This window comes from Fulmarus glacialis, unplaced genomic scaffold (assembly GCF_000690835.1).
Source record: "Fulmarus glacialis isolate BGI_N327 unplaced genomic scaffold, ASM69083v1 scaffold9564, whole genome shotgun sequence".
Classification (NCBI taxonomy): domain Eukaryota; kingdom Metazoa; phylum Chordata; class Aves; order Procellariiformes; family Procellariidae; genus Fulmarus; species Fulmarus glacialis.
In genome coordinates, this window is record NW_009207429.1 from 1,595 (window position 1) to 25,629 (window position 24,035).

Below are 24,035 nucleotides of genomic sequence, written 5' to 3' on the forward strand. Positions count from 1 at the left end.
AAGGAATAAGAATATAATACACTCTAGTGAGCATGGTTTTGCTATCAGATTCTGTCAGACAAATCTGGTTTGATTTGCAGAGTGTGATAAGCTTGCTTGCTGAAAGTAACATGGTTAGGTCTTTGTAAAGCATTGTGACTTCTCAGATAGAAGTTATTTGGCCTCACGGCAGGGATAGCTGGATAAAGTTTCATGGGTTGAAGTCAGACTTACATTCCAAGGGTCTTTTCTGGCCTCACTTCTCACTTGCATCTTTCTCCCTCTGTGCATGCAGATTGCCACAGACTGAAATTATCTCGTTAAAGTGGGCAAATACCTGAAGGGAGGGTGTACAGAACAGAGAGCCAGACTCTTCTCAGTGGTGCCCAGTGACAGGACCAGAGGCAATGGGCACAACCTGAAACACAAGGGGTTCCCTCTGAACATCAGGAAACACTTTTCTAACGTGATGGTGACTGAGCACTGGCACAGAGTTGGTTGTGGGGTCTCCATCCTTGGAGATATTCAAAAGCCATCTGGACATAGTGCTGGTCTACTGGCTCCAGGTGGCCCTGCTTGAGCAGGGGTGTTGGACCAGGTGCCCTCCAGAGGTCCCTTCCAACCTCAATCAGTTTGTGATTCTGTGGGATTATACAAAGATGCAGGCCGTCAACATCAGGCCCTAATTATTGTTTGGATGTCAGGTATCTGTTGCTCTGTTGTGGATAATGAAACATTAAGCAATTCAGATTTGTGTAATCCTCTTTAATGTGCAACATGCAATTTTATTTCTTTTTTTATTTAAGTTCACCTTAAGTAATAACAGGCTGTATCTGATACTAGTGTAGTACTGTAATGCCTCTGAAGTCCCAGATGGTTACCAGCATTCAGTGTGCTCAGCAGGACGACAGATAGGTAAGTTCTTTGAGGAAAAGACTGTATATAAGAGAGAGAGAGATTACAAGAGGCTCTTTCAGAGGACATACTGAAGAGAAAACGAAGATGGAACGTAACTGAGGAAGAGACCAGGCTTCCAAGAAAAACATAGCTTGCTGGTCTAACAGGGTAAAGATGTAGTTCTGGTTCTGAGGTTTACCTAGGAAGCGGTTTATGGAGACCTTAAAAATAGTATGAAGAAGTTCATGTTTGTGTTTCAGAGACATATTATTAGGTCAATTAATAAGTATCCATTTTTTTCAGTATCTTTGTTTTCGGTTGCCAAACCTGAGAAACAGATACTTTTAATATATTTTCCAGTCTCATTTACTTTGGTTGAAGAAGTTGAAGGAGGTGATTAACGTATTTAAAATGTAGCTATAAAGCAAATGCCAATTCATCTTCTGTAGATACTGTAAGAGCATGAAAGAAACGTGCAGCATGCCCTAGTGCGTTTTCTTTAGTCTCTGCCATTGGAAATAGCAGTATTATGTCAGTGGGATGCGAAATGATTTCCAAAAGGTATGTGATCAGTGTCACCATCCCCTGGCTGTTTTGTTGAAGCAGTAATCCCAGGTACCATTGACTGTTCTAACCTGCATCAGTGGCTGGTACGGCGCAAAACATCATCTGGTTTTGCCCACATCAAAAATAATGAGAAGAGAGCAGAAAAGCATGATTGGTCAAGAAAGGGATGAAGGAATTGGACTTGTTTGGTTTAGAAGCCAAAAAGGAGATGTAAGTTTTAAAACACGTAAAATTCGGCTACAGAGAATATGGCTACAAAGCTGAAGGAAAAACTGTTCTCCGAGTTGGCTTTGAAGAGGTTAAAACTAGAACTCTTAAATTGCAACAAGGGAGATGGAGATTTTAGACGTTAGAAAGAAAAATCTTTTTAATGCTAAAGGTAGTGAAACACTTGAACAGATTATTTTGGGACCTTGTGGAATCCCAGTTAGAAAGGTTAAGCAAATATTTCTTTAGGAATGATAGAAACAGTTTTTCCTAACACACACAGGCAGAGGGCAATTTTGCAAATTATGTTTTTTCTCTGATTCGAAGATGTAAGCGCAATATAAAATCACCTTTGAACTTTAGGAATGTTGCACAGATTGCTATTCAAATGTTGCTTATGCTTTTTAAACATGTGGCTGGATCAATTAACATAATATTATCTCAAAATATCTAATATTGTTGTGGATTTGTCTAACACTTTATTCAGCTTCACTTCGTCTAGAAAAAAAAAAAAAAAATCCAGTTGATTCCTGGGAACCCGCCTTGGAGAAGTATATGTACCCTGCATGGCATAAAAGGATTTTAGCAATATGCTTTTTTTACAGTTATGGTGCAAAATAATTTTAATGTAGTTTTTTCTTTTGCATATATGCCAGCTTTATTCAGAACCTTTACTTTCTTTCTTTATTCTTAATTATCTTGCCTTCTGAGCCGTTGAATGAAGACTAAAAAGTGTCTCTGAATACAGCTACTTTGATTCTTAAGATAGCAGAAAGTATTGGAAATTAAAGCATAACTTTTGAATATTTGAGTGAAGTGAATTAAGACATAATTATGTGTTGCCTTCTTCACTAGTAGCAAGTAGGCTGTTGTCACATCCAAAAAAATACTGAATGCAGTAAAAAAAAATTCCAGGCCGTAGATGGTAGATGTTAAGCTGTATGTAACGGGAGTTCCGCTGTGGAAGACCTAACTAACTGACTTGCCAAGAGTAAAACATGAACAGAAGATCAGCGCTTTTGCACCCTCTTCTATTCCTACCGCTAAAAGGTTAATAGAGTAGTCATTCTGAAGTATGATTAAAGAGGTAAGTGCATATGCTTGAGATTCCTTTTTTGTGAAACAACAGAAACTGTGAGACCTCAGGGCTGGGGTGAGATGGGAGGTGCTGAGCCCCAGTCACGAAGAGGCAGTAATCCCTAGGTGACTGCTGTAGGCAGCTCTAAAGAGGCTCAAGGGGGTCCTAATGTGGGTAACTACACTCAAATTATTAAAAAGATGCCTTATTAGATCTAAGTTATGCATAATGTGGATTATCAAAGGCTGCTGCTTTCATGGATGTATGGGAAAAAAGACTTACCAAAAGGATAGGTAGATATTGTCAGAATATTGATTTAAAATGTTGCTGTGAAGGAACATGCTGTTTTGATATTATAACGCGCTTTAAATTCTGCTGTGATTTTTGACAGGAAGAACCCTGTCATTTTTTTTCCACCATAGCACCAGTGGACAGTAGATGAGCTCTTCAAAGAGACTGCTGGTGAACTCAATCCAGTTTCTTTTATATATTAGAGTTGTTACTGTTGACTCTTTTTATTTGTTATACTTTTCCTCTGCTCTGTTTGTTGAATGTTACTAATTTCTCAGCGTTAGGAACACAGCCTAAAAAAAGGTTCTTCAGACTTGGATTCATTTGGTAAGCTGCATTGAGATAATTGTCTGGTTAGCAACAGATGAGCATTTTACAGTCCTGCTTATTATGGCAAGAATTACTGGCAGCTTTTACAAACATCCTGCAGATCCATCTCTGATTTTTCTGCAGTCTATTGGAATATTTTCTTTTTGATTCTAGAACTCTGTTTTAAATAGGAGCATCTCATTGAGGTCCTTATTCCAAGACTGGGTCCTGGTTTCATGCTGCCGTTACTTTCCAACTAATGCTTGTTCAAGCAAATCAAAGTTCCTCACAAGGTGTTCATCTCCTTGGGAATCACTGAATCAACAGAAGTGTGCAGCAGCACAGGGCAGCTTTTCAAAGCCAGGCAGCTTTTATTTGTCAGCCAGAATGAGGTATTTGAGCATGTCCTTGGGTGACAGTAGAGAAACGAAAGTCTTGCAGTTGTGGTCATAGTAGGTGCATCTCTGCTTCTCTCATCCTGTGAAGAGCCTCCCTCCTTCTGAATGGGATAGCAAAGCTCTCATCACACTATCCAGATAGTCTTGTTTTTTGTTTCAACTTGCAGTCACATCTTTTTCACGTACTGTTCGCAAGCGATTGTTAAAAATGTATGTGGCAGTGTTGATGTTGCCATGTATCTTTAGAAGAATTCAAGCTCCGGTACTTGCTCATGTTTTGACTGTTCTCAAGTGGTTATGCATAGTAGCCCAGGTACTGTGCTCTCTTGTTCCCTTGTTCATATCACCCTACAGTGATTTGATATAAAAATCAATGGATGACCTGAATCCTACATAACTTTTACAACGGTAATAGGGTTTCTCTATATTACACGAAACAACTCCCAATCCGTTATTGTTCATACAGTTCTTCTTTTATGGGATGGGGTTTGTAGTACAGATGGTTTTTTTATTTTCCTGGTTGTCCACTTTCTCCTTATTAATGGCATTGAAAAGGAGTCCCAATAAAAGATTGCTGCATCCTAAACATCCTAACTGCTTTTGGTTTAGTAATTGCCATTCTTTGACAATAAAGACTATCCTATGCCATCTGTGCATATGGATATACAAATAATATATCAAATATCCTAATTTAGAGCAGTCCTTTACTAGACAGGAAAGGTGAAGAAGGAAATACTCTTTTAACTAGTAGTGGGTGGTTACTTTAGGCCATCTGTTTTTATTTCTCGTTACATTATAACAATATCACATTATCACAGTGGGTGTCCCCGTAGAAATTTTTGGAAACTCTCAGGTGTGTTTTTTCTGTGTGTTGCTCTTCTTTTTGCTGTAGAGAGATATGTGCAGATAGAAAAACAAACACAAAGAACATTATTTATAGTGAACTTTAGTTTTTAGATTCTGTGTCATCTTTCAGTTAGTAGAGTCATCTTTGTATCTGGTGCCTTCTGTATTTTCTTACTTGAGGATTATGCTGCACTTGAATTTTCTTTTTCTGTGTAAAATTACAATAAAAATGAAACCTGAGTTTGTGAAGTGTTTAATTAGAAGATGAGAATTTTCTGTAAATATCTGGCTGTTGAAGAAGCTATGACTCACATCGCTTTACAGGGGATTGTGAGTCACTGATGTAAAACATGATAATGTCAAATGCATTATGAATGTCAGACAAATTTATAAGATTTTATAACTGTTGGGGTCAGTTTCATTTAGATACAGGTGCCTGTATGCTTAACTGTTATTGTCAAGAGATGAACCTGTTCTTAAAAAAGATATGTGTGCATGCCAATACAAAGTAGTGTAATAACACATTTTCATAATGTCAGATTATTTTATGTGAATGTACGCTTTTGCTGTGAAATCTTAGTTATAAAAATCAGAATGATTGATGCAAAGTAATTTAGATCAAGACCAAGTTTAGCAGATTCTTAGTTAAGTCAATTAAGATACAGTACTTTCAATCCACTGTTTTCACTAATAGGCTTATTTAGCTTTCTGAGTAAATTGTGAGGTTATAGATTAAAAAATGACTTCCTGAATTGAGTATAATGTTTTATGAGCTATATTTTAATTGAATGCTCTCGTTCCTTAAAAAAAAATGCAAAAAAATAGTCTTATTAGTTTGGAAGGCTGGCTGTTATGTACTTCCAACTTCTTTTTAGGTTTGTAGGTGGAGAGCTGAATATCTGTTACAATGCTGTAGATCGTCATGTTGAGAATGGACAAGGAGACCAAATTGCTGTTATTTATGACAGTCCTGTAACAAATACCAAAGAGAAAATAACATATAAAGAACTTCTTGAACAGGTAAGTTTGAGAATAACCTTGTTACTGAAAATGGGCAGTAAGTATTGCACAGCAGGTAGATACTAGAGAGGTAGAAATGGTCTATCTTGCTAGTTTATTCCTTTTGCTGTGCTCAGTATTGATTTATAAGCTTCAATACCTGTACCCAATTATACTGCATCTAAGAGGTTTTGATCTTCCTCTAATTCCTCTTTTTCTTTTGCAGTTTAATAATTTTTTTCCTGGTTGGTTAAATTTTGAACTTTCCTCTATTGGATTTCTCCCCCCAGCCCCCCCCAACAGTTCTTATTTCGTATTTAAAAGGTAAAGCAAAGTATTAGTCAAGTCATTTGACAGTTGCTATGATGAACAAAAACACAGTTCCAGTAGAAATGACGATGTGTACCTTGGCTATTGCTGCACATAATTGAGTGTAAAAACAAATGAAAACTGGCAGGGAGGAGCAATAAAGAGAGCTGCATCACCTGCCCTGCTGTAGGCTGTAGTGGGGGTGCTGGTGGCCCCACACTTAGTTTTCTGTCTGGAAGGTCTCTGGATTTCGACTTCCCCGTGGGCTGAGGTAGCTTACCCCCAGCCGGGGTCGTGAATACCCAGTTCTGCATCAGCCCATTCAGATTTACTCAGTGCCTGACTGTGGGTTGTTGCCACCATGAGTGTTTGCCATCTGCCCCGTTCAAGGTTCTCTGCTCTCACAGCCATCAGCTGGTGGTTTGCCCTCACACTGCTCCTCTGTTTAGCTGGCTTTTTTCTTCCGGTTATATGTAGCAGTTGCACTTAACACTGAGTGCAAAGGAATGTTGGAGTCAGACTCATATTATTCCTTAATGTATTTCAGTGTACAAGATGCATTACAGTGAATGGAACACAGTCACTCTACTTCAGATACGCATGTAGTGTCTGGAGTAATGTGAACCTATGGTTTGAAACGTGAAATGAGGTTCACAATACAGTAGTTCAGTTTGTGTGGGTTTTATTCCACTGTTGCAGGAAAAGAGAAGTTATACAGCTACAAAAAATGATAAACCTGTACTGCACTCTATCTTTTAAGGAAAATACAGAAAACATTCAATTCTCACCAGTTTTCTGTTGATTTACCAAGTTCAAAAAAGAACTTAGAAGTTACCATACAGCATGCTGGAGCTAGAACAACTAGCTTCAGTGTTTTAAGAAATCAGAGACTTTAAAAGGGCCCAGTTCCTTATCTAATTGTATTTATTCTTTTATGTGTATGTTTTATATATATAATATGTTATATATAAACCCAGTAATTTTATATATACAATTTTGTGTCATATGCTATATATAAATACAATATATACACAAAATACGTATATATAAAATCAATTTATACATACATATACATATAAAAATACCTACTTGTTTTATTTTAATGAAGTAATACAACATTTTAATGTAAATTATCTTAAGTGGACTCTCTCTGTAGAAATTTCCTCTGAAAAGCATTTGAAAAGTAGCCTTTGTTTTGCTTTTTAAGCTTGATTTTGATATTAAGTCTCCTAAGTTTGTGTATCTGCATTCTTTATAAGCGTATTAAATGTTTTAGGATATGGCAGATTTGTGCAGAATGAGAAAGTTTTGCTAGTTGACGTACACATCCTTTCCTCCACATTTCCTCTTACAGCAGCATTATCAAACCGAATGGAAGAACTGGTTTAAGTTTTCTTGGGGTATGTAGCGGAACTCATTCAGAAGTTCATTATAATCTTGCTGGTAGCTGAGTCCTATCAAAATACTGTTTCTGAATTCTCTACAGTTTGCTCTTCTCCTTAATCAAAAGGGAATATAAGTGAAAGGCAGGATTTGAGATTATTATCTTGTCTGTTGAGGCTGTCTCGTTCGTTCTGTGGAATAAATATAACTTAGTTTACCTGGCAACTATTGGACACCTGATAACAAAGGTATTCACAAAGAGATTTGCTGAAAATGGGAAAGACATGGGCTGGTGTATTTTGTGTCATAGATCTTGTAGAGTCTAGGGGAGACTTTGAGGAAAGGCCTACCAAACCACTATGGAGCGTGGGTGAGTGATGACGTTTCACTCATAGCCCTCAGTCACTGGTTGTCACTGTGTTCTCAGTCTGCTCAGTGTAAGCTAAAAGTACTATATCCTGTCGTTTTGAAATAGACTTTCAGTACTCTGCATGTTTCATTATAGATCAGTATGAGTGCAGATCAGACATATGACCAAAGTTGATGAACCTCCTGGTGGGGAAAGAAACCTTTTGCCTTCTTTCCCGAGTTCCTTTCCCCATGTAAAATAGCCTGACAGTGTGTATCTGTGTGCAGACTGTTGTTTGGACTATCCACATCCAATGAATGTTTAGTAGTCTGTCCAGCAAGTAAGCCGATAGTGTAATGAGGATATCTTTTCAAGAGAGGCTGCCTGTTCAAAATGTCTCTACAAGAGATTAACACTTGAAGTGGTGGAATTCTTTCTGGCTTGTGGTAATAAAAGTGGAGTTTATAGATGGATTCGCCAGAAGTTATGTAGGATAACTGGGGGATAACTGGGTCACAGGATGGGAAGATGCAGAGTTTTGTAGGTTGGATCATTTGTTCCAGGATCAAACTCACTGTAAAGATGAAAAAAATGACATAGGTGCTTGGCTGGAGATAATAAGGATCCTTAGGGAGGGTGGGATAGCTTGAGCTATGTACTCAGGAAGCCTGTTGTTCTCTTTTTACTTGTTGCACTGCTGTTCAGATCTAAGAGCTACAGTGATGCTGCAATTTTGAAGTTAAGCACCAGTAAACTATAAATAATTGAGAGAAATGTTGGAAGCTTGTGGATGTTTACCAACCTGTGAGAAGCTTTTTTTTTGGAATAGAAGGATTGCAGGACAATTTCAGCAATTCTTTATTGAAGTAAATAATGGCAACATCAGTTTGTGTTGATATTCTGTACAACTATACTGTCTTCATACTTGGAAAGCCTTGAGTTAGTTAAAGTGAGGTGGTATGTAGTGCATACAGTTGTATTTGAAGTGTGTTAATTACATGTTGTTACAGATGAAATCTTCCAAATGCAGAGAGGAGGAATTTGGCAAATTTAAGACATAACAGTCTTCCAGAATATAATGATTGGACTTTTTTCTTTACTGATGTCTGTTATGGGCTTTTAAATGAAGATTACAATGTTGGACTGAAACCAGTGAAATGGGGATGTAGGTGAAAGTTTTGAGTATGCCTTGGGAGATTCTCTAATTCCAGTAGTGAGATGGCAGGAAAAGATAAGAGAGACACAAATTCTGTTAGAAATATTACTGAACCTGTGTGGTATTAGGGAAATATAAAGATACCCAGAAGAAATAAGGAGCAATGGCTTCTGTTCATTTAAAAACAAACTTTCTGATTGTGTTAGAAAATACTACCATTTTGAAATTAAGACAAAGGTGGTTAGGTAGGTGAAAAAACCCTTCTATTTACATAATTGGGTGTATTCTCTAGAGTGCCTCACTTGCTAAAAAGAAATCTCGAGAATTTGAGTCATATTATTTGCAGTTGTTGACGCTTGACAGATCATGTACACAAAAGCAGTATGATTCCTCTCTGTGATTCTTTTCAATAACAATGCACAGTTAAGATGTTGAGTTCAGTGCACAATAAATAATTTCTGAGTGCAGTAATGTGATGGTATTAGTAAAACCAACACCCACCCCAGCCTCTGACAGCATTGAATGTCACAAAAATAAGGATGAGAAAGAAGGGCTTCACGTTATCATGGATGCAATTTCTTCTGTAGGAAGGTTTTTTTCATAATTACCCACCCTAAAGCGTCTTCTTCCAAAACAGCTGTATTAGCCATTGTCAGTTTGGATTTATGTGTGTATCTGTCTTGCTCTGCTCGTATCTCCTGTATATGACTGAGGAATCACCCAGATTGTTTTGTTTCTAGTAGTCTTTCTCATTCTTCATGCTTTGCTGCCTCTTCTTTCTTTGCCTTCTGCCTTGAAAAATGACCAATTCCTTCCTAGCTAGAAATAGTGACTTTCATTTCAAGATATTTTCTCTTAGAGTTGCTTTAGAATCAAAACTAGAATACAGACAGAAAATCCCATTGGTAAAGCAACATTATCTTGATAAAAATGTGTATTAGACTTCTTTGATGCTGGTTTTCCTTACCTTACTTAAATCTCAAATGGCATTCTTCAGTGCATGTCCTAGAAAGATTTAACTGTGATGTCACTGGGGTAGCTCTTCAAAAATATCAATATTAGTATTTTAGGATGAGGCTTAGTATTTAAAGGATGAGACTAATCAGGAATTTACAAAGAGCGGTGTCTTGGGTTTTTCACATTCCACACAAAAGACTTTCAAATGACACTGTAAAAGTCTGAAGAAGCAGCTGGAACTTGATCTCCCCTGATTGAAGATAGTTACACTGCAGCATGTCAACATCAGCGATGCCTACAGTAATGTATCATTTGGTGCCGCTTGGGTAGATGAGTGAAGCAAAGCCATGCTGAATTAACTGCTGAGGCTCCTGACATTTCCACTATATGTGGTTTGTGAGTTTTACTTTGGACTAGGTTTAGTTTCATCCTTTGAACCAAATGTCCCATAGCTCACTTCAAACCCATCTGAACATACCTGTCCCACAAATCTTTGCTTCCTTGACTTGGGGATTCCTTTAGGAAATGCCATGCTCACCCTTCATCTGTCTTACTGCTGCTTGATTTCTGTCTCCACTCCGAGTGGATGTTGCCTTTTAGGGGAACATAGATGCTGTAGGAGTTGTGCAGAACACTATGGGTTATCCTTCACAAGTACCAGAAATTCCTTCTGAGGGAAATGGTTGTCTGGAACCCATCTCTTCTGCGGAATGAAAGCCATGGCATCACTTCTGATCAAACATTAAATCCATGCCAAGCTGTTGAGTATTACAGAATCCTCATCTCATCCCAGTCCCTCCTTGGAGACACAGTCCACAGCCGATCTCCCAAACTAGAAAGGAAAATGGCCCTTCCCAAAAATCCCCAGCTTCCTCTCAATTCAAAGAACTTCTTGGCATCTGAAAGAAGGAAGGAGAAATTACTGCAACTAACTGCAATCCCAGTAGTTGTCTGGCTGTACGACAAAGAAATATAAATCATCCTGATTTATATTTTTTCTTGTTATTTGTGGAAGAGTGTACCAGCACCACTACCACCACTGAGTAGGTCCTTTATATGCTGCATTTGAGACAGTGCGGCTGGGTTTTTGTGCAGGAGCCGAGGGGGGCTGTGCTATCAAGGCAGGCCATGTCCACGGCTTATGCGGTTGCCAGGACTGCGCCTGGCACACAGGCAGAGCTGGGACAGGGCAAGTGGTCTCCGAGGGAGCTTATTCCTCCACAGAACTTTCCTCACAGCTCACGGCCCCTGGGGAATCATCTCTCAAGGTGTAGCAGCTCTCACAGTCAATCCAGAGACCTACACCACCTTTCCGCAGCTCTGCGATCAATGCCCTAATTCTACCAGAAACCTCCTAAACACAGTCCCACGCTCAATACATGTATAGGAAAGGAGTACGTGCACTTTACTCAGGCGGGCATCCGGACCACCAGTTTACAGTTCCCATTGCCTGCCGTGGCAGAGAGTGGGCCAAGGGGATGTTCCTGCGTGTTGTTTCGCAGGGGTCCTCTGCAGGTTGTAGGCATGTAGATGTTTGCAGCAGAGTAGGCATGCTTTTCCCTGGACCATGTTCCAGGACTGCTGGTCCTGGGACCAAGGGCATGATGTCCTTGGATGTCCGTGGATGTCCTTGGATGTCTGTGGATGAGCAGTGGGCTTGGCGGAGTGCTCCCCCTCCCCTGACCATCTGTTCAAGATCTCTGTGGTAGGGGCACACCTCTGAAGCATGGTTTTGCCACCTCATCAAGAACATGGTCTTCATCTATTTGAAATGAATGCAGCACCACTTGTCAGTCCTCTCCCACTTGGCAGCAGTCTTGACATTAGCAACAGGGTGGTGCATCTGCTGGAGAAGCTTTTGCAGTAGTAGGAAAAAGAGGAAACAATCCTTAAGAAGAGTGATAGAAGAGTGAAGAGGCTGATCAAGGGGCGGGGGAAAGCAGCAAGGAGTACTTTCTTTAGTAGTCTTGGAGAAATGACACAGTGGAGAAGCTGAAGAGCATAAGGCGACTTGCTGCCTTTGATTTAGAGGAATGCGTATGTGACATGGCTCTTTTTACATCATGAGATGCACTTCAGGGTATTTCATGAACTCTCGGTATTTGAAGAATTCTTTTGTGTTTAGCTTGCGTTGACCCAGTCATTGTTCAACCCAGGAAGGTTTGAAATTCCTCTTTTGAGCATTTGGAGGGGAATTTCTGTTTTAGTATCTTCTAAGAAGAATTCTTTTGGCATGCACCAAAACTGCTTTTTGTAACTACTGGGGACAGCCAGGTGATTTACTTCAGAACTGCAGTACTTCTGCAAACCTGAGCTGATAACACAGATGTAGTATTTGTTTGGTGGCTGGGTAAAAATAAAGCCATGCTCACTAGGGGCTTGCATTTGGTAGAAGTGTAATTTCAGCCCAGATCTTCAAAGCTGAAAGCCTGCATGAGTTTCTTAGTATATCAATTGGTCTCAAGTGATTTTATTACTGAAGTGTCAAATATATTAAAGTGATAGAGCAATCTTAAACTGGAAGGAAAGCGGAGAAATAGCACGCTGGTAGGCAAATAGCAACTGTAAAATCTTGAGTGATAAAGTATGCTGTCTTAATGTAAACCATAAATGACAACACACTGTAACAAAGTGGAAGGTTTCATGGCTTTTAACAGTTTAATGAAATGTCACTACTCACTCTTCCCCCTCCCTTTTTAGAAAGAGTGATTGCTTGGATGTTTCAGGATTTCCGCATCAATCTTAAGGGCAATGTAAACCTTCTTTATGATGTTCCCTGGTCTCCAAATAGGTGCAGATAGAGACAGTGTTTTATTATATATTGTGTAGTCCAAATGCTCCCTGGCTGTCAGAAGGGTGAGGGAAGGAGCACAAGGAAAATCACAGGTACCCATGTATTGTATTGGGTTAGTGTCTTCGGTGACATTAAACTCTCTAGGGTGGGAAGGTTAAGTGCAGGCAAGTGATTACTGGGTTTGCATGGAAGACGTGGTTCCTGTCTGCAGCTTGCTACATATAGTCTGCTTTACAATTTACCCATGATAGGTTTCAATAAAAATGACACAAGTACATGCAGATTTCTTCACTGTCTCCCTCCTGCAGCCAGGTACCAAAGTTATATAGCTTGTATACAGGCACTGGGAGTCTTCTATTACAAAATTACTAATTATGAACTTTAAATGATGCTTTTTCCTTTAGCAGGCAAACATTGCCTTTTTCATCATCATTAATAATTATAAAATAATAATAATGAAGAATACTACTTGTCCATTGTTTAACTACTTATCACCTACTATCCATGCTTACACTGAGTATAAAATCACCTATTAAATATTGTTTTCATTGCCTCTGGCCTTTTTGTCAACACTCTGCTTGAGAGTCTCACAAGCAGCAAAGGCAAGGATAAGTTTTCTCAATTCTTTGAGATAAGGTGATATTAGCTCTGTGTTACAAGGAGTTTGCAGATTTTAATGTTTTCACAGTAGGAAATAGAGAAAAGGAATTAGAGTTGTTATCCTTACTTACAGGTACTTTCACCAATCCTATCTAGAAATGATTGTAAATGCCGGAGGTATGGCAATAAATTCTAGCTGTGTACATGTCCAGGCCTTGTTGATTTTTTTTGGGTTTTGATATATCAGTTTCATAGAGTATAGGTAGGTATTAATAGGTCTAGAATTAAAGATGTTTTCTTTTGATAAGCAGTAACATTTAATGTAAGAGGTCTGTTACAAATAAATCATATACATAACTTAGTTTGTGTGAGTTTTCAGCTTGGTATGATGATGTCTTTGCCTTATAAACATATTCTTTCTTGCAGCTGAAAATAACAGCAGGGATTTATGCAATGTTTATAAAAAATGGAAGCTATGCTGTTATCTTCTGATGCAAGCATGCATGCTTGGGGCTTCTGTGTTTCAATTTTCTTAAATCCTCGGGCAGAAGTGTAGAAATATGCATAGTTTGTGGATGAGCTGTGTATTTAATGCAAACTCGGGTCAGATGCATCTGGAGCTTCTGGGTGTTACTGTCTCAGGTTGCTGAAAGTCTGAACATGTCTTCCCACTGAGAGAAGCAGTGCTATATTATCCTCTTCAGTACATGCATCAGATAGGCTTCTAGGATTGGATGTAATTGCCCCAAGTTTTCTTGAATATGACCGTAAAAGAAAGAGCCTAATGCCTACAAATCTCGGAAAGTAACAGTGGTACTAGAATTTGAAATATTAAACTGGAATAAGATAACTCTTTAAATAGAGAAAACTCAAATTTGATGAATAATATAAATGAAAGTAAAACATTTCAAAGAAAATCTACACTCCTGAGTAGCTCATCCTTGAAAAAGAGGGTCCTTCGCTCCTGTCCTGCTTGCACGATATGTATTATTGGCCTAGGCGGCTCCCATTGCTTGCATTATTTGCTGGGTCACTGAAAACATATCTCAGTGCTTCAGAAGCTTGGGTATTTTCTATTCTACAGGCAACATCCCCCTGCTGCTCTCAGGAGTTTGTCTCCCCTTTCCTTTCTCTCCAGTCTGATAGTACCTAAAGAAAAGAGTCACGAGACTAAATTTTACTTGAAACCTTATCTATGATATAATGAATAAATAAGGAATAATGCAGTACAGGTAAGATGTGAGGAATTCATATATGAGTAGATTCATGTTACACTGATAGTGAAAGAAATTAGAATGTTGAAACTTCTTAAGTTTATTGTAGTATTTTCTAGTGAATGGCAACCTCTTAAAGAAGAGTTTTACTACGGTAGGTAAGAAGAGTACCCCTGTAAGACAGAGCAACTCCTTTGTTCTGAACTGAGATTTATATGTCTTCAGATATCCCGAGAACTTCCTATAGAATTTAATTTTTTAGTCTTATCACTAATGTAAAACTATTGCAAGCAAAACTGTTCGTGTTACGTCTGACTGGCGTGTAACCATGCTTATGGAGTATTCCAGTTTACGACTTCCTGGGATGGTTCTATTTCCATCCTGTTTCCTATTAGCTTATTAGTCAACTTTGTTTCTTCTTAGTCTACAGTTTTTCCTGTTAACCTATTAGCCTATATTTTGTGCACATTTACGTGCAGTTTTACCTCCATTACGTACACATCTCTACACACTGATGTCTAATTGAAAAATGTAAAGGCAGTGAGCAGGTTTAGATACTGAGTGTTACACAACTGTCAGCCTCTGGAATTCGAGAAACCTCTTGACAGCTGAGTTCATTCAATTGCTCTTGGGGTATTAGTAATTTGCTTTTCCTTCAGAAGATACCACATTTCCATGCAGCAACAACAGGACGGGACAAGTGCACAGTGCTTGTTACACGCTCCCATGCTCACTCTAACAGAACTTACTATGTGGTAAGTTGTCCGTCCTGGTGTACTAATGAAATATTCAGTACTAGTTTTGTGACAGAATACTATACTCTGTCAAGGTAATAAATATTTTTTATGGTGATATAGATGGCTGCCGTTGCTGCTGAACATCTCTTGAGTTCCAGTCCTTTGCTGCCATGCACTGTTTGTCTTCAGGCTTCTGCATACCAAAAATGAAAATCTGAAAGTGAGAGGAAAAATGATTTCTTAAATCTAAATGTATTTTTCTGAATTTTTACTACATTTGGTTCAGGGGATAAGATTTCTTGTCTCGGGTTCTGAGAAGTTTACAGCACTGTAGTAGAGAAAATATTACTACATATTGATTTGTGTTTCAAACTTAGCTAGTTAGGACAGAATTTGCATTATGAAATGCCCTGTTTATATCCATTCTTAAAAGCTAGAATTGAGAAATATAAGCAGTTATCTGGATAAAAGAAAGAATGGTTAGAGTGTTATTTAAAATTTTGTAAAACATTGCTATTGATTTTTTGCTCTAATGTGTAAAATAATTAGCATCAGTCCATTCTCATTTTACAAAAAATAGATATATTACAGTGTTTTTTGCAAAAAGGAAATTGTCCTGAATTTATTGAACCTGGATTGCATTGTTCATCTACTTTCTGTATCATACTGGCTTGTCTCCTTAATGTCCTATGTCTGTTGATTGTGTGAAAGTTGTTTTTTATGGAGCAACAGCAGATCTGGAAAAAGTTTTAATGTGTTGTGGATGTTTTGTCAGTACAGGTCTCCAAGTTAGCTGATGTCATGGTCAGACATGGTGTGAAGAAAGGAGATCGTGTGGTCATCTACATGCCCATGATTCCACAGACAGTGTACTGTATGCTGGCTTGTGCAAGAATAGGAGCCATCCATAGCCTGATTTTTGGTGGATTTGCATCTAAAGAACTTTCTGTTCGCATTGATCATGCAAAGGTAATACGTATTTGGAACAACAAACTCCATTGCATTAGTTATTCATATAAATCAATGTCAAAAACCTTCTTTTCCAGAGAGGGTAACATTTTTTTGTGTGGCACGCAAACTCAATTTGTTTATAATACCTAACATTGAAATGTGAACAAAGTACTACATCTGTGCTGAGGGTGATACTTTTATAGCAGACACTGAGATACAAATATTGACCTCTTTTAAAAAAGCATGAGTTTAACACATTACTGTCTGTTTAGAGCATACTTTCTTCTCCCATTTGTCAGTCTTTGTCTACAAAGCGTCACCTTAAAATTGGCTTTTCACCCAGCATTTTCCTCAAGTGTATGAGGAAAATGCTGCCAACCCTAAATGACTGCATTGGTTTACCTGGTGTTTATAAATATTAGGTAATATATTTTTCAGCTATATAGCTACTTCATCTAATTTGTACATGAATCAAGGCGGCTAGGGAACCAGTTGTCTTAAGTGACTCTGCAGAGAACATAATTAATAGAGGTGAATGCTTTAAAGGCTTCCATGTTTGGCACAAGTTGAACTTGTTTATGAAGCATTATGTAAGTCTTTGTAAGTAAACATGCAAATAGTACTTTAATAACCTACTTAGTAGCTTATATGTGCATATTAGTAGCTTGTGTATGCGTTAGTTTCAAACCAGCTAACAATGTTTGTACTGGAAGTTTCTGTTCTTGTTTTCTACCAGTGAGCAAGACAAAAGTCTTTGTCATCTTGATCAGTCACCTGGATCATTCAGACCGTCTGTAGTAGCCATCTATCACTGAATCACGTTGGTTAGGCGTATAAGCCAAAACATTATGCAGGGTAAAGTCCACAGGATTTTTGGAACTTTTAGTTAGATTTTTGTGTACAGAAGTGCTTTTCAGATCCCCAAGGCTTGAATTTTATGTACATTCGTAAGTAGAAAGTTGAATGCATTCCCCCTCCTCCCTCTTGATGTTTTAACAAAGCAGAAGTTAATAAAATAGCTGAAATGGTTTGTTGGAATTGTGAAAAAGAGCCGGGGGAAGACTAACGACAGCTCCATAGTTTTCCCTGTCTTTCTTCCCACTCCCTCACTATTTCAACGAGCTGTAAAAATTAATTGTAACTCATGGAAGCTTTTGATTAGGGAAAAATAATGTAGAACAAAAAATGATGGACTTAAAATGGAAGTTGCTACAGTATGAATCATCTAGCATGTTTACTTTTAGAGTATTTTGCAAATATTAACTAATTAATCCCAATGGACTTTCTCTGAGGAACAAAGGGAGACAGCACAGTAACCATAATCCTTTCTTCATGCATTAAAAAGAAAACAGAGATAAGTTTAAGTGATTTACCCAAGGTCACACAGCACATCTTTTGCAGGGTTAGCTATAGAATTACTAGCTGCAGGCCATGGATTAAATCCTAATTTGCATAGCCTTTTTCTTTTTTCTTTAAAAGGCACATCTAAATATTTTGGATCATTTTTGGTCTATCATCTGATGCGTAATGAAAGTGTAAGTAAAGAGGAGAGGCACATCCTCAATCTAAATTTCAAAGCATGCCCCAATTTTGCAATACTGTAAAGCTTTCTTGATAAGTGAATTGCACACTACTGAGATTATTTTTAAGATATGTATATAAGTAGCTGTGATAGATGGTATTCTGCTGAACTCAGAAGTTAATTGAAGCAGTCTCAAAACACCCTAACCTTTCTATTAGGCTTCTATGTGAGTTGGTTTAGATGCTGAAGTACAGGACCTAATGTTGGTAAGATTCTAGAAAGAGTTAAAGATGTGGAGTGGAAAGCTGGCTGTGAGATGCTTTTGTGGAAGAAAGGTCAAAATTCACATTTTATTGGAAGATCTAAGTGAAAGAAATAACAAGCACTTTCTAGTGGCTATGAAAAGGTACATATACTTTACCTTAATTTATCTTGAATTTTAAATAGGTCTGGGAATGCTGCAAAGTCCTGCAGCTGATAATTTTCACTCTTGTCAGGTATTGGCAGTTAATTCTGTGGTGAATTGTGATGAAGTGATACAGAGCATAGGAACAGGCATTTCTTGTCATCTTTCTTTTCACCTGAATCTGGGAATATATAGTTTGCAAATCGAAACAATAGATATTTTTGAAGGACATTAACTATATTTTGAGAAATTAACATGACATCTGTTTAAGCACTTTATCTTAGTAAACTAGGAAAACTGAGAAGGATACTTAAGAACAATATGCTTATATGCCTATTTGATAGGGTTGTTGCTATGCCTTCAACAACCAAATTTTCTCATGTTTTTTGAATCACAATAATTATATAGCAATTCCAGAGGGCTTTTTAGATTTTAAGTCCAAACCCTGCAAAACAAAATGCAAGTAATGGCGTTTTTCAGACATGTAATTTTTGAAAATGCTTCACTAAAGCAGTATTATGATTTGCAATTGAACAACAATTCTTTGAAATACAAAGCATAGGACAGACCCAAGTTATTTAAAACTATATGTTACTATCTTCCATTCCAGAAATACTGTATTCCTCACTTATTTACAGTTGACACATTTGGAGACTTTAATAAAGTTTCCGTGAAAAAAATGAGCTAATATTTTGTAATAGTTAGTTCTGAATAAGACATAGTTCCTGAGCACAGGTATGGCTATGAATGGTTACCCCTACTTCTCATCATAAGGTGATCCAATCTTTTGAGTGATTAGGCAGCAAGCTCAGCTGCTGATACATAAGATGCGCAATCGCCTTATAATAGTTGCAGCCCTGTCTTGTCTTCTCTTGAAGCACTGTTTATTTTTGGAATATGTATTGTAGATTAGAAGGCAGTATCTTGCATTTTATTTTTAACTACTTGTATGGTATGATTCAGGTCTCTTTCTTTAGAGCACTGTGTAATATCTGGCAGGACTAAATGTGTATGGCAATCTGACATGGATCATCTAACCACAAAGCCAGAGCAGTACCAGCAGGTGCGGCAGAACTATGTAATGACTGCACAAGCACTGGATTTCTTTAAAATGCATGTCACTTTTTTTAAGGAGGAGGGAGGCACAACAAAAGTGCAGTAAGTTTGAACATAGGTTTGTGATTAGATGTGTGGCTGTAGCACAAATTGAAAAGAGCTTTGTGTTGAATAGTGAGGGCCTGAGTGCTGGATCTCTCTGTAAACCGTTTCATGACACTCCTGGCATTTTGTGCCCCACAGGTAGCTGGTTTTCAGTTTGGGCTTTTTGTAGCTTTGTTAGTTGGCCCAATAAAACGTATTTATTGCTTTTTCTAAACTTTGCCTTATATGCCATTAGAAACTATAGAAGAATTTGTAGGAGGTGTCTTTACAACAGAATAAAATTGTTGGTCTGGTACTATCAGGCCTTGCTTTATCTCATTTCTACTTCTTCATTTTGTTTTTTTTTTCCTACAGCTCACTATCGCTGGCATTCCTTCACCAGCAAACCTTTGAACTTCCCTGGTTTTCCTTCAAACTAGTTATATTTTTATCTAATCTTATTGTGCAGGACTACATGGAGCCACAGAAGAGGTGGGAAATGGGTATATAAAAGCAATATGGGAGCAGAGATGCAGGGAAAGTAATGTCAGTAGGCAGAGAGGTAAAACACTAGAAAATAGCAGTTAAAGCCAGTAATGGAGCTTTGATTTACACAGGGTGATCCATGATGCTTCCAAGTAGTAATGCTCACTTGGGAAATACATCACCTTAGCCAGTTTGGTATTGGTTATTTTTAGACTTCCTTACTGCATACAAAGTAGTTGATGAGCAGAGGCGGCACTGTTTACAAATGACTGTAAACCTGACATTGACAACAATCTTTCATCTTAACAGTTGAATAGAACTGTGTTAATATCTTACATTAATTACAGTCTAATTTCAGGGTAGCCTCCCGATGAATTTTCAGTTTATCTGCATTGTATTGCGTCATCTTTTAATAAAGTCAGTGCATCCCAAAAGAGAAAGATGGCAGATGCTGAAATTTTAAAGCTCATCTGAAATCTTTATTTTGAATACAAACTAATTAGCAAACTTCCCTGAATGGCAGATTTGGACAGGAAACATTTTATTATTGCACAAGAAAACAATTTAATCTGTGCTTTCTGTGCTGAGTTTAATGCAGCCTTACTGTGGCATTGTGGTTTGTGCCTACTTAATGAGATTTCTGCTGATGCATACAATTAGTAAACTAATTTGATTAAACTGAGGGGCATAAGATAAATATACTTCAAAAACTCCAAAAGCAAGGAGATTGAAGACCCATTCATCTCCAATTAACATGTGTTCTAACACAGTTTCTTTGGTGCTACCTTTTATTTCCTGAAATAAAAGAAATAAAAATACTGATCTTGGGACCTAAGTCAAGATAGTTTGTATGCAGATTTCTTGACTTAGGAAATCTTACATAAAACCTGGGGTTAATTTAATGACAAAGATGCTAAATCCACATTTGGAAATAGAAATTATTCTTAAAAAACCCAGAACTACAGAAATCTGATTTTTAGTGGTTTGCATCCCAAGTCCTGCAACCATCCCTTGAAAGACTCTAGCTTTACTTTCCACATGAGCCTTATGACTTCAGCTTATTCTCTTCCTGTATTTCTAGCTTCCTGTCATCTCTTGTTTGCCTTCTTTTTCCTCTTTCCTCTATTTTCCCTCCTGTGCCATTTAATTGCAGGCTGGAAAAGAGCCAGCAAAGTGCTATAGCTAGTTTTGAAATATGCCATTGTGTGCAGGCAGATAATTAGAAATCAGGCTAAACAGGACAGATAATTGTTGACATCACTGTACCACTTTTCCTTAATGGAGGGGCTAAGATGGGGATGGGTTTTTCTCTCTGTTCGTTAATTTTTGTGCAACTTACAAGAACTTAATACTGTTGTTTTCTTACTCAAATGTGGTTGAAAATGGTGAAGAATGTCAGAAGTTGTTAGTGTGCTCCTGAACAAAAAACAGATGCATGGACAGCAAGATCACACAAGCTTGATTTCCTTAGAAAACTGATCTAAACCCCTGTTTCTAATTATGTGAAGATAGATTTTATACATTGAGTGTCATTAACCAAATAGTTTCATAGAAAACATATTATTAGGTTACATATATAAAATATATTGCAAATGCATATACTAACAATCTAACTTCTTTATTTTAGCCCAAACTCATTGTAACAGCAAGTTTTGGAGTAGAACCGAAAAGGAAAGTGGAATACATGTCCCTCCTGGAAGGAGCACTGGCAAGGGTACAGAGCAAACCTGATAAAGTTCTCATTTACAAGCGACCGAATTTGGTGGGTGTACAGTTGTTGTGCCTTTATGTTAACTTTCAGATGTGTAGGTAATGCACGTGCCTTTTCTCTTTTACAAGTAAAATTTTTGGTGTTTCTGTTTGTAGTTTGGTTTTGAATTTTATGGGGGAATTTTATATTCATAAGATTTAAACAGTAAATAGAACTAATGCAGCAGAGAGATTACTGTACAGAAAATTGAATAGTCCTGTACAGAAAATGGAATAGTACATGTTTTTTGACCTACTTCCATTTATTCCATCTGTTTTTCTTTTGACACTTTTCTGTTTTTCAATGGGCAGGGCCATGTTCCTCTTACCCCAGGTCGTGATCTTGACTGGGAAGAAGAGCTTGCAAAAGCACAATGTTACAAATGTGTCTCCGTTCCCTCAGACCATCCACTTTATATTCTGTATACATCTGGAACAACAGGCTTGCCCAAGGTAAAGGACTATCTGTAGTCTAAGCATCTGTGACCAACATATTTGCAGTTCCACTTGAAAAAATATTTAATTAAAAAGGTTGAAAATGTTTGCCAGTGCTCAGTGCTATAAGTGATAAGCATTGCTAGAAATGGTTTAATCTCATTTATTCGCATTTCACCACTTTAAAGTCAGTGTCTAGGAATAAATTGTGTTTGTTTATTTAAATAGTAGTAAAATAAACTGCATTTACTTCAAAATGTTTGTGCAGTATAAACTTTTGAGGACAACAGAATGTCTTTTATCCATTAAAAGATGATGTTTTAACTGTTTGAGATAAGTGTAGTATAGTCACTTAATGGCAAGATTAGTTAATATAGTACTTGTGTGATAGCATATATTGCTGAATAGTCCTTGCTTATTCATTATTTATGTATTAGCTAATCTTCCCATAGGTAAGATGTAATGAATGGAATTAAGCATGTTCTGGAGGCTTGTGTTACTGAACAGTTCTGAGAACATAATTCCCATGAAAATGAAAGTTTAGATTGAGTAAGTGAAAACTGACATACGGCATTCTTTGAAAATGTTTGCTTTCAAATGTCAATTAGTCTTAATGATCTATTTTTAAAAGATCTTACTTTAAAAGCAAACTCTTGAGTGTTTGCTTGGTACCTACAGTTCTCTCTTAAAGTGTAGAAGCTGAGTATAATTTTCTGGCGGTGATCTTACCACCACAAATTCAGAGACAGTATCACACATCGCTGTATATGGTAGTGCTTAGACTACTACTAGAAAGTTATTTAATGATGTGGCCTATAAAGTTCAGAATCTGTGGAGAGGTAAGGGAAAACAAACACAATTTTGGTGAGAAAAATGTCTTCTGCTTTTGCCTTGAACATGGGCACTTTAAAGCAACATGTGTATCATTTAATTATATTGTCAAAAGGTCCAAAATAAGATCCTTTGATTGTTAGTTCCTTGATTGTTAGTTTCAAAATATAGTATCTCAGAGACAAATTTCTCAGAAGTTTGCTTCACTGTGTTGGCTCTCCAGAGAAAAATATAGACACCTTGAATGAATCACCCTTATAAGAGGGAAAATGTCAACTAGCACTAAGCTGCAATGAGTATAAATAACATATGAATATAAAATAACTTTTTTATTCATTTAAGGAACTTGCTTTTAAATGGTCATTTAGGTAAAATTACTTACTTATGACCTTCATAACAAAACTTTTGTTAATCTTAGAGCAGGGACTAAGTTAGAAGCTGAGACTAACAAAGGCACTCTGCTTTCTGAAATTTGTGAAGTGTTGGTTAACCATTCTCTGCTGTGGCAACCTCCATTTTAATGAGTTAGTATGTCTCTACAGTCCCTCCTTTCTTGGACGAGGCCTGAAAGTGCCTACAAAAAGAAAATGTACCATGCCTAGCACAAACAGATAGCTGCATTGTAATGTCTGCGCTGTAGACATTTGTTTGGTCAGATGAATCTCACCTGAATTTTAGTTCAGGATATCAGGACATAGTTTACTTAATTCTGTCTTCTAGAAACAGTGTACTACAAGATGATGAAATGTATATTAAACGTACAAATATTACAAAATATTTCAAAGTTTTTCTTATTAACGGTGTTCCAGAGACGGTTTTGGCTTACCAAGGTGCATGATGCTATTGATACTCCCTGGTTCTAATTTTCGAATCCCTCTTTTAGAGTAATACTGGGTTGTTCTTCATTTTGCATTCTTATGTATGCTTCAGGCTAGATATTAAACCTTTCAAAAATAGACATCTGGTTTAAGCCAATTTTCTGACATCTTTAAAAAGAGTCGGTGCAGAAGGAGGGGTAAATTTCAGGGAGTAATTCACCCCAGTTATTTTAGTCATCGGCTACTCCACAGGTGATCCTCTTTTCCAGTGATGATAGACTAGACAATGAGTGTGAAACATGCTTAGCATTTAGATGGCCACGGTTTAAGTGAGGTAAATACTCAATCTCTTATTTTTTGTCAGCATATGTTGATTAAATATTTGTATATCCAATTTTAATGAGACAATTCTAGTGTTTGTTATCTTCTGAAAACTATTGTCATCTAGGGCTTGAGTTGTTTTTTTTTGTTTGTTCTATTGTATGTTTGTTTGTTGTTTGTTTTCCAAAATTACTTCTTCAGTGGGAACGCTAGCACAATGTACTTGTGGGAACAGATCCTTTTCTTAAGTGAGGAGTATTGGAATTAAACAACTTTTAAGTCTATTACTGCTAAAACCCCCCAAAT

At 37.4% G+C, this 24,035-nt stretch overlaps 1 protein-coding gene across 1 annotated transcript in view; it reads left to right on the forward strand.

Annotated features, from left to right (window-relative positions):
• Nucleotides 1-1,423: 1,423 nt before the first annotated feature.
• The window catches only part of ACSS3 (acyl-CoA synthetase short-chain family member 3), a gene marked incomplete at its 3' end in the record, with an annotated part of 44,621 nt that continues 22,009 nt past the window's right edge, over nt 1,424-24,035 (forward strand). The window contains exons 1-5 of the mRNA XM_009576096.1: nt 1,424-1,437; nt 5,448-5,592; nt 15,851-16,039; nt 21,203-21,337; nt 21,637-21,777. Coding sequence (XP_009574391.1) covers nt 1,424-1,437; nt 5,448-5,592; nt 15,851-16,039; nt 21,203-21,337; nt 21,637-21,777 — 624 coding nt within the window. The remainder of the gene's footprint in view (nt 1,438-5,447; nt 5,593-15,850; nt 16,040-21,202; nt 21,338-21,636; nt 21,778-24,035) is intronic.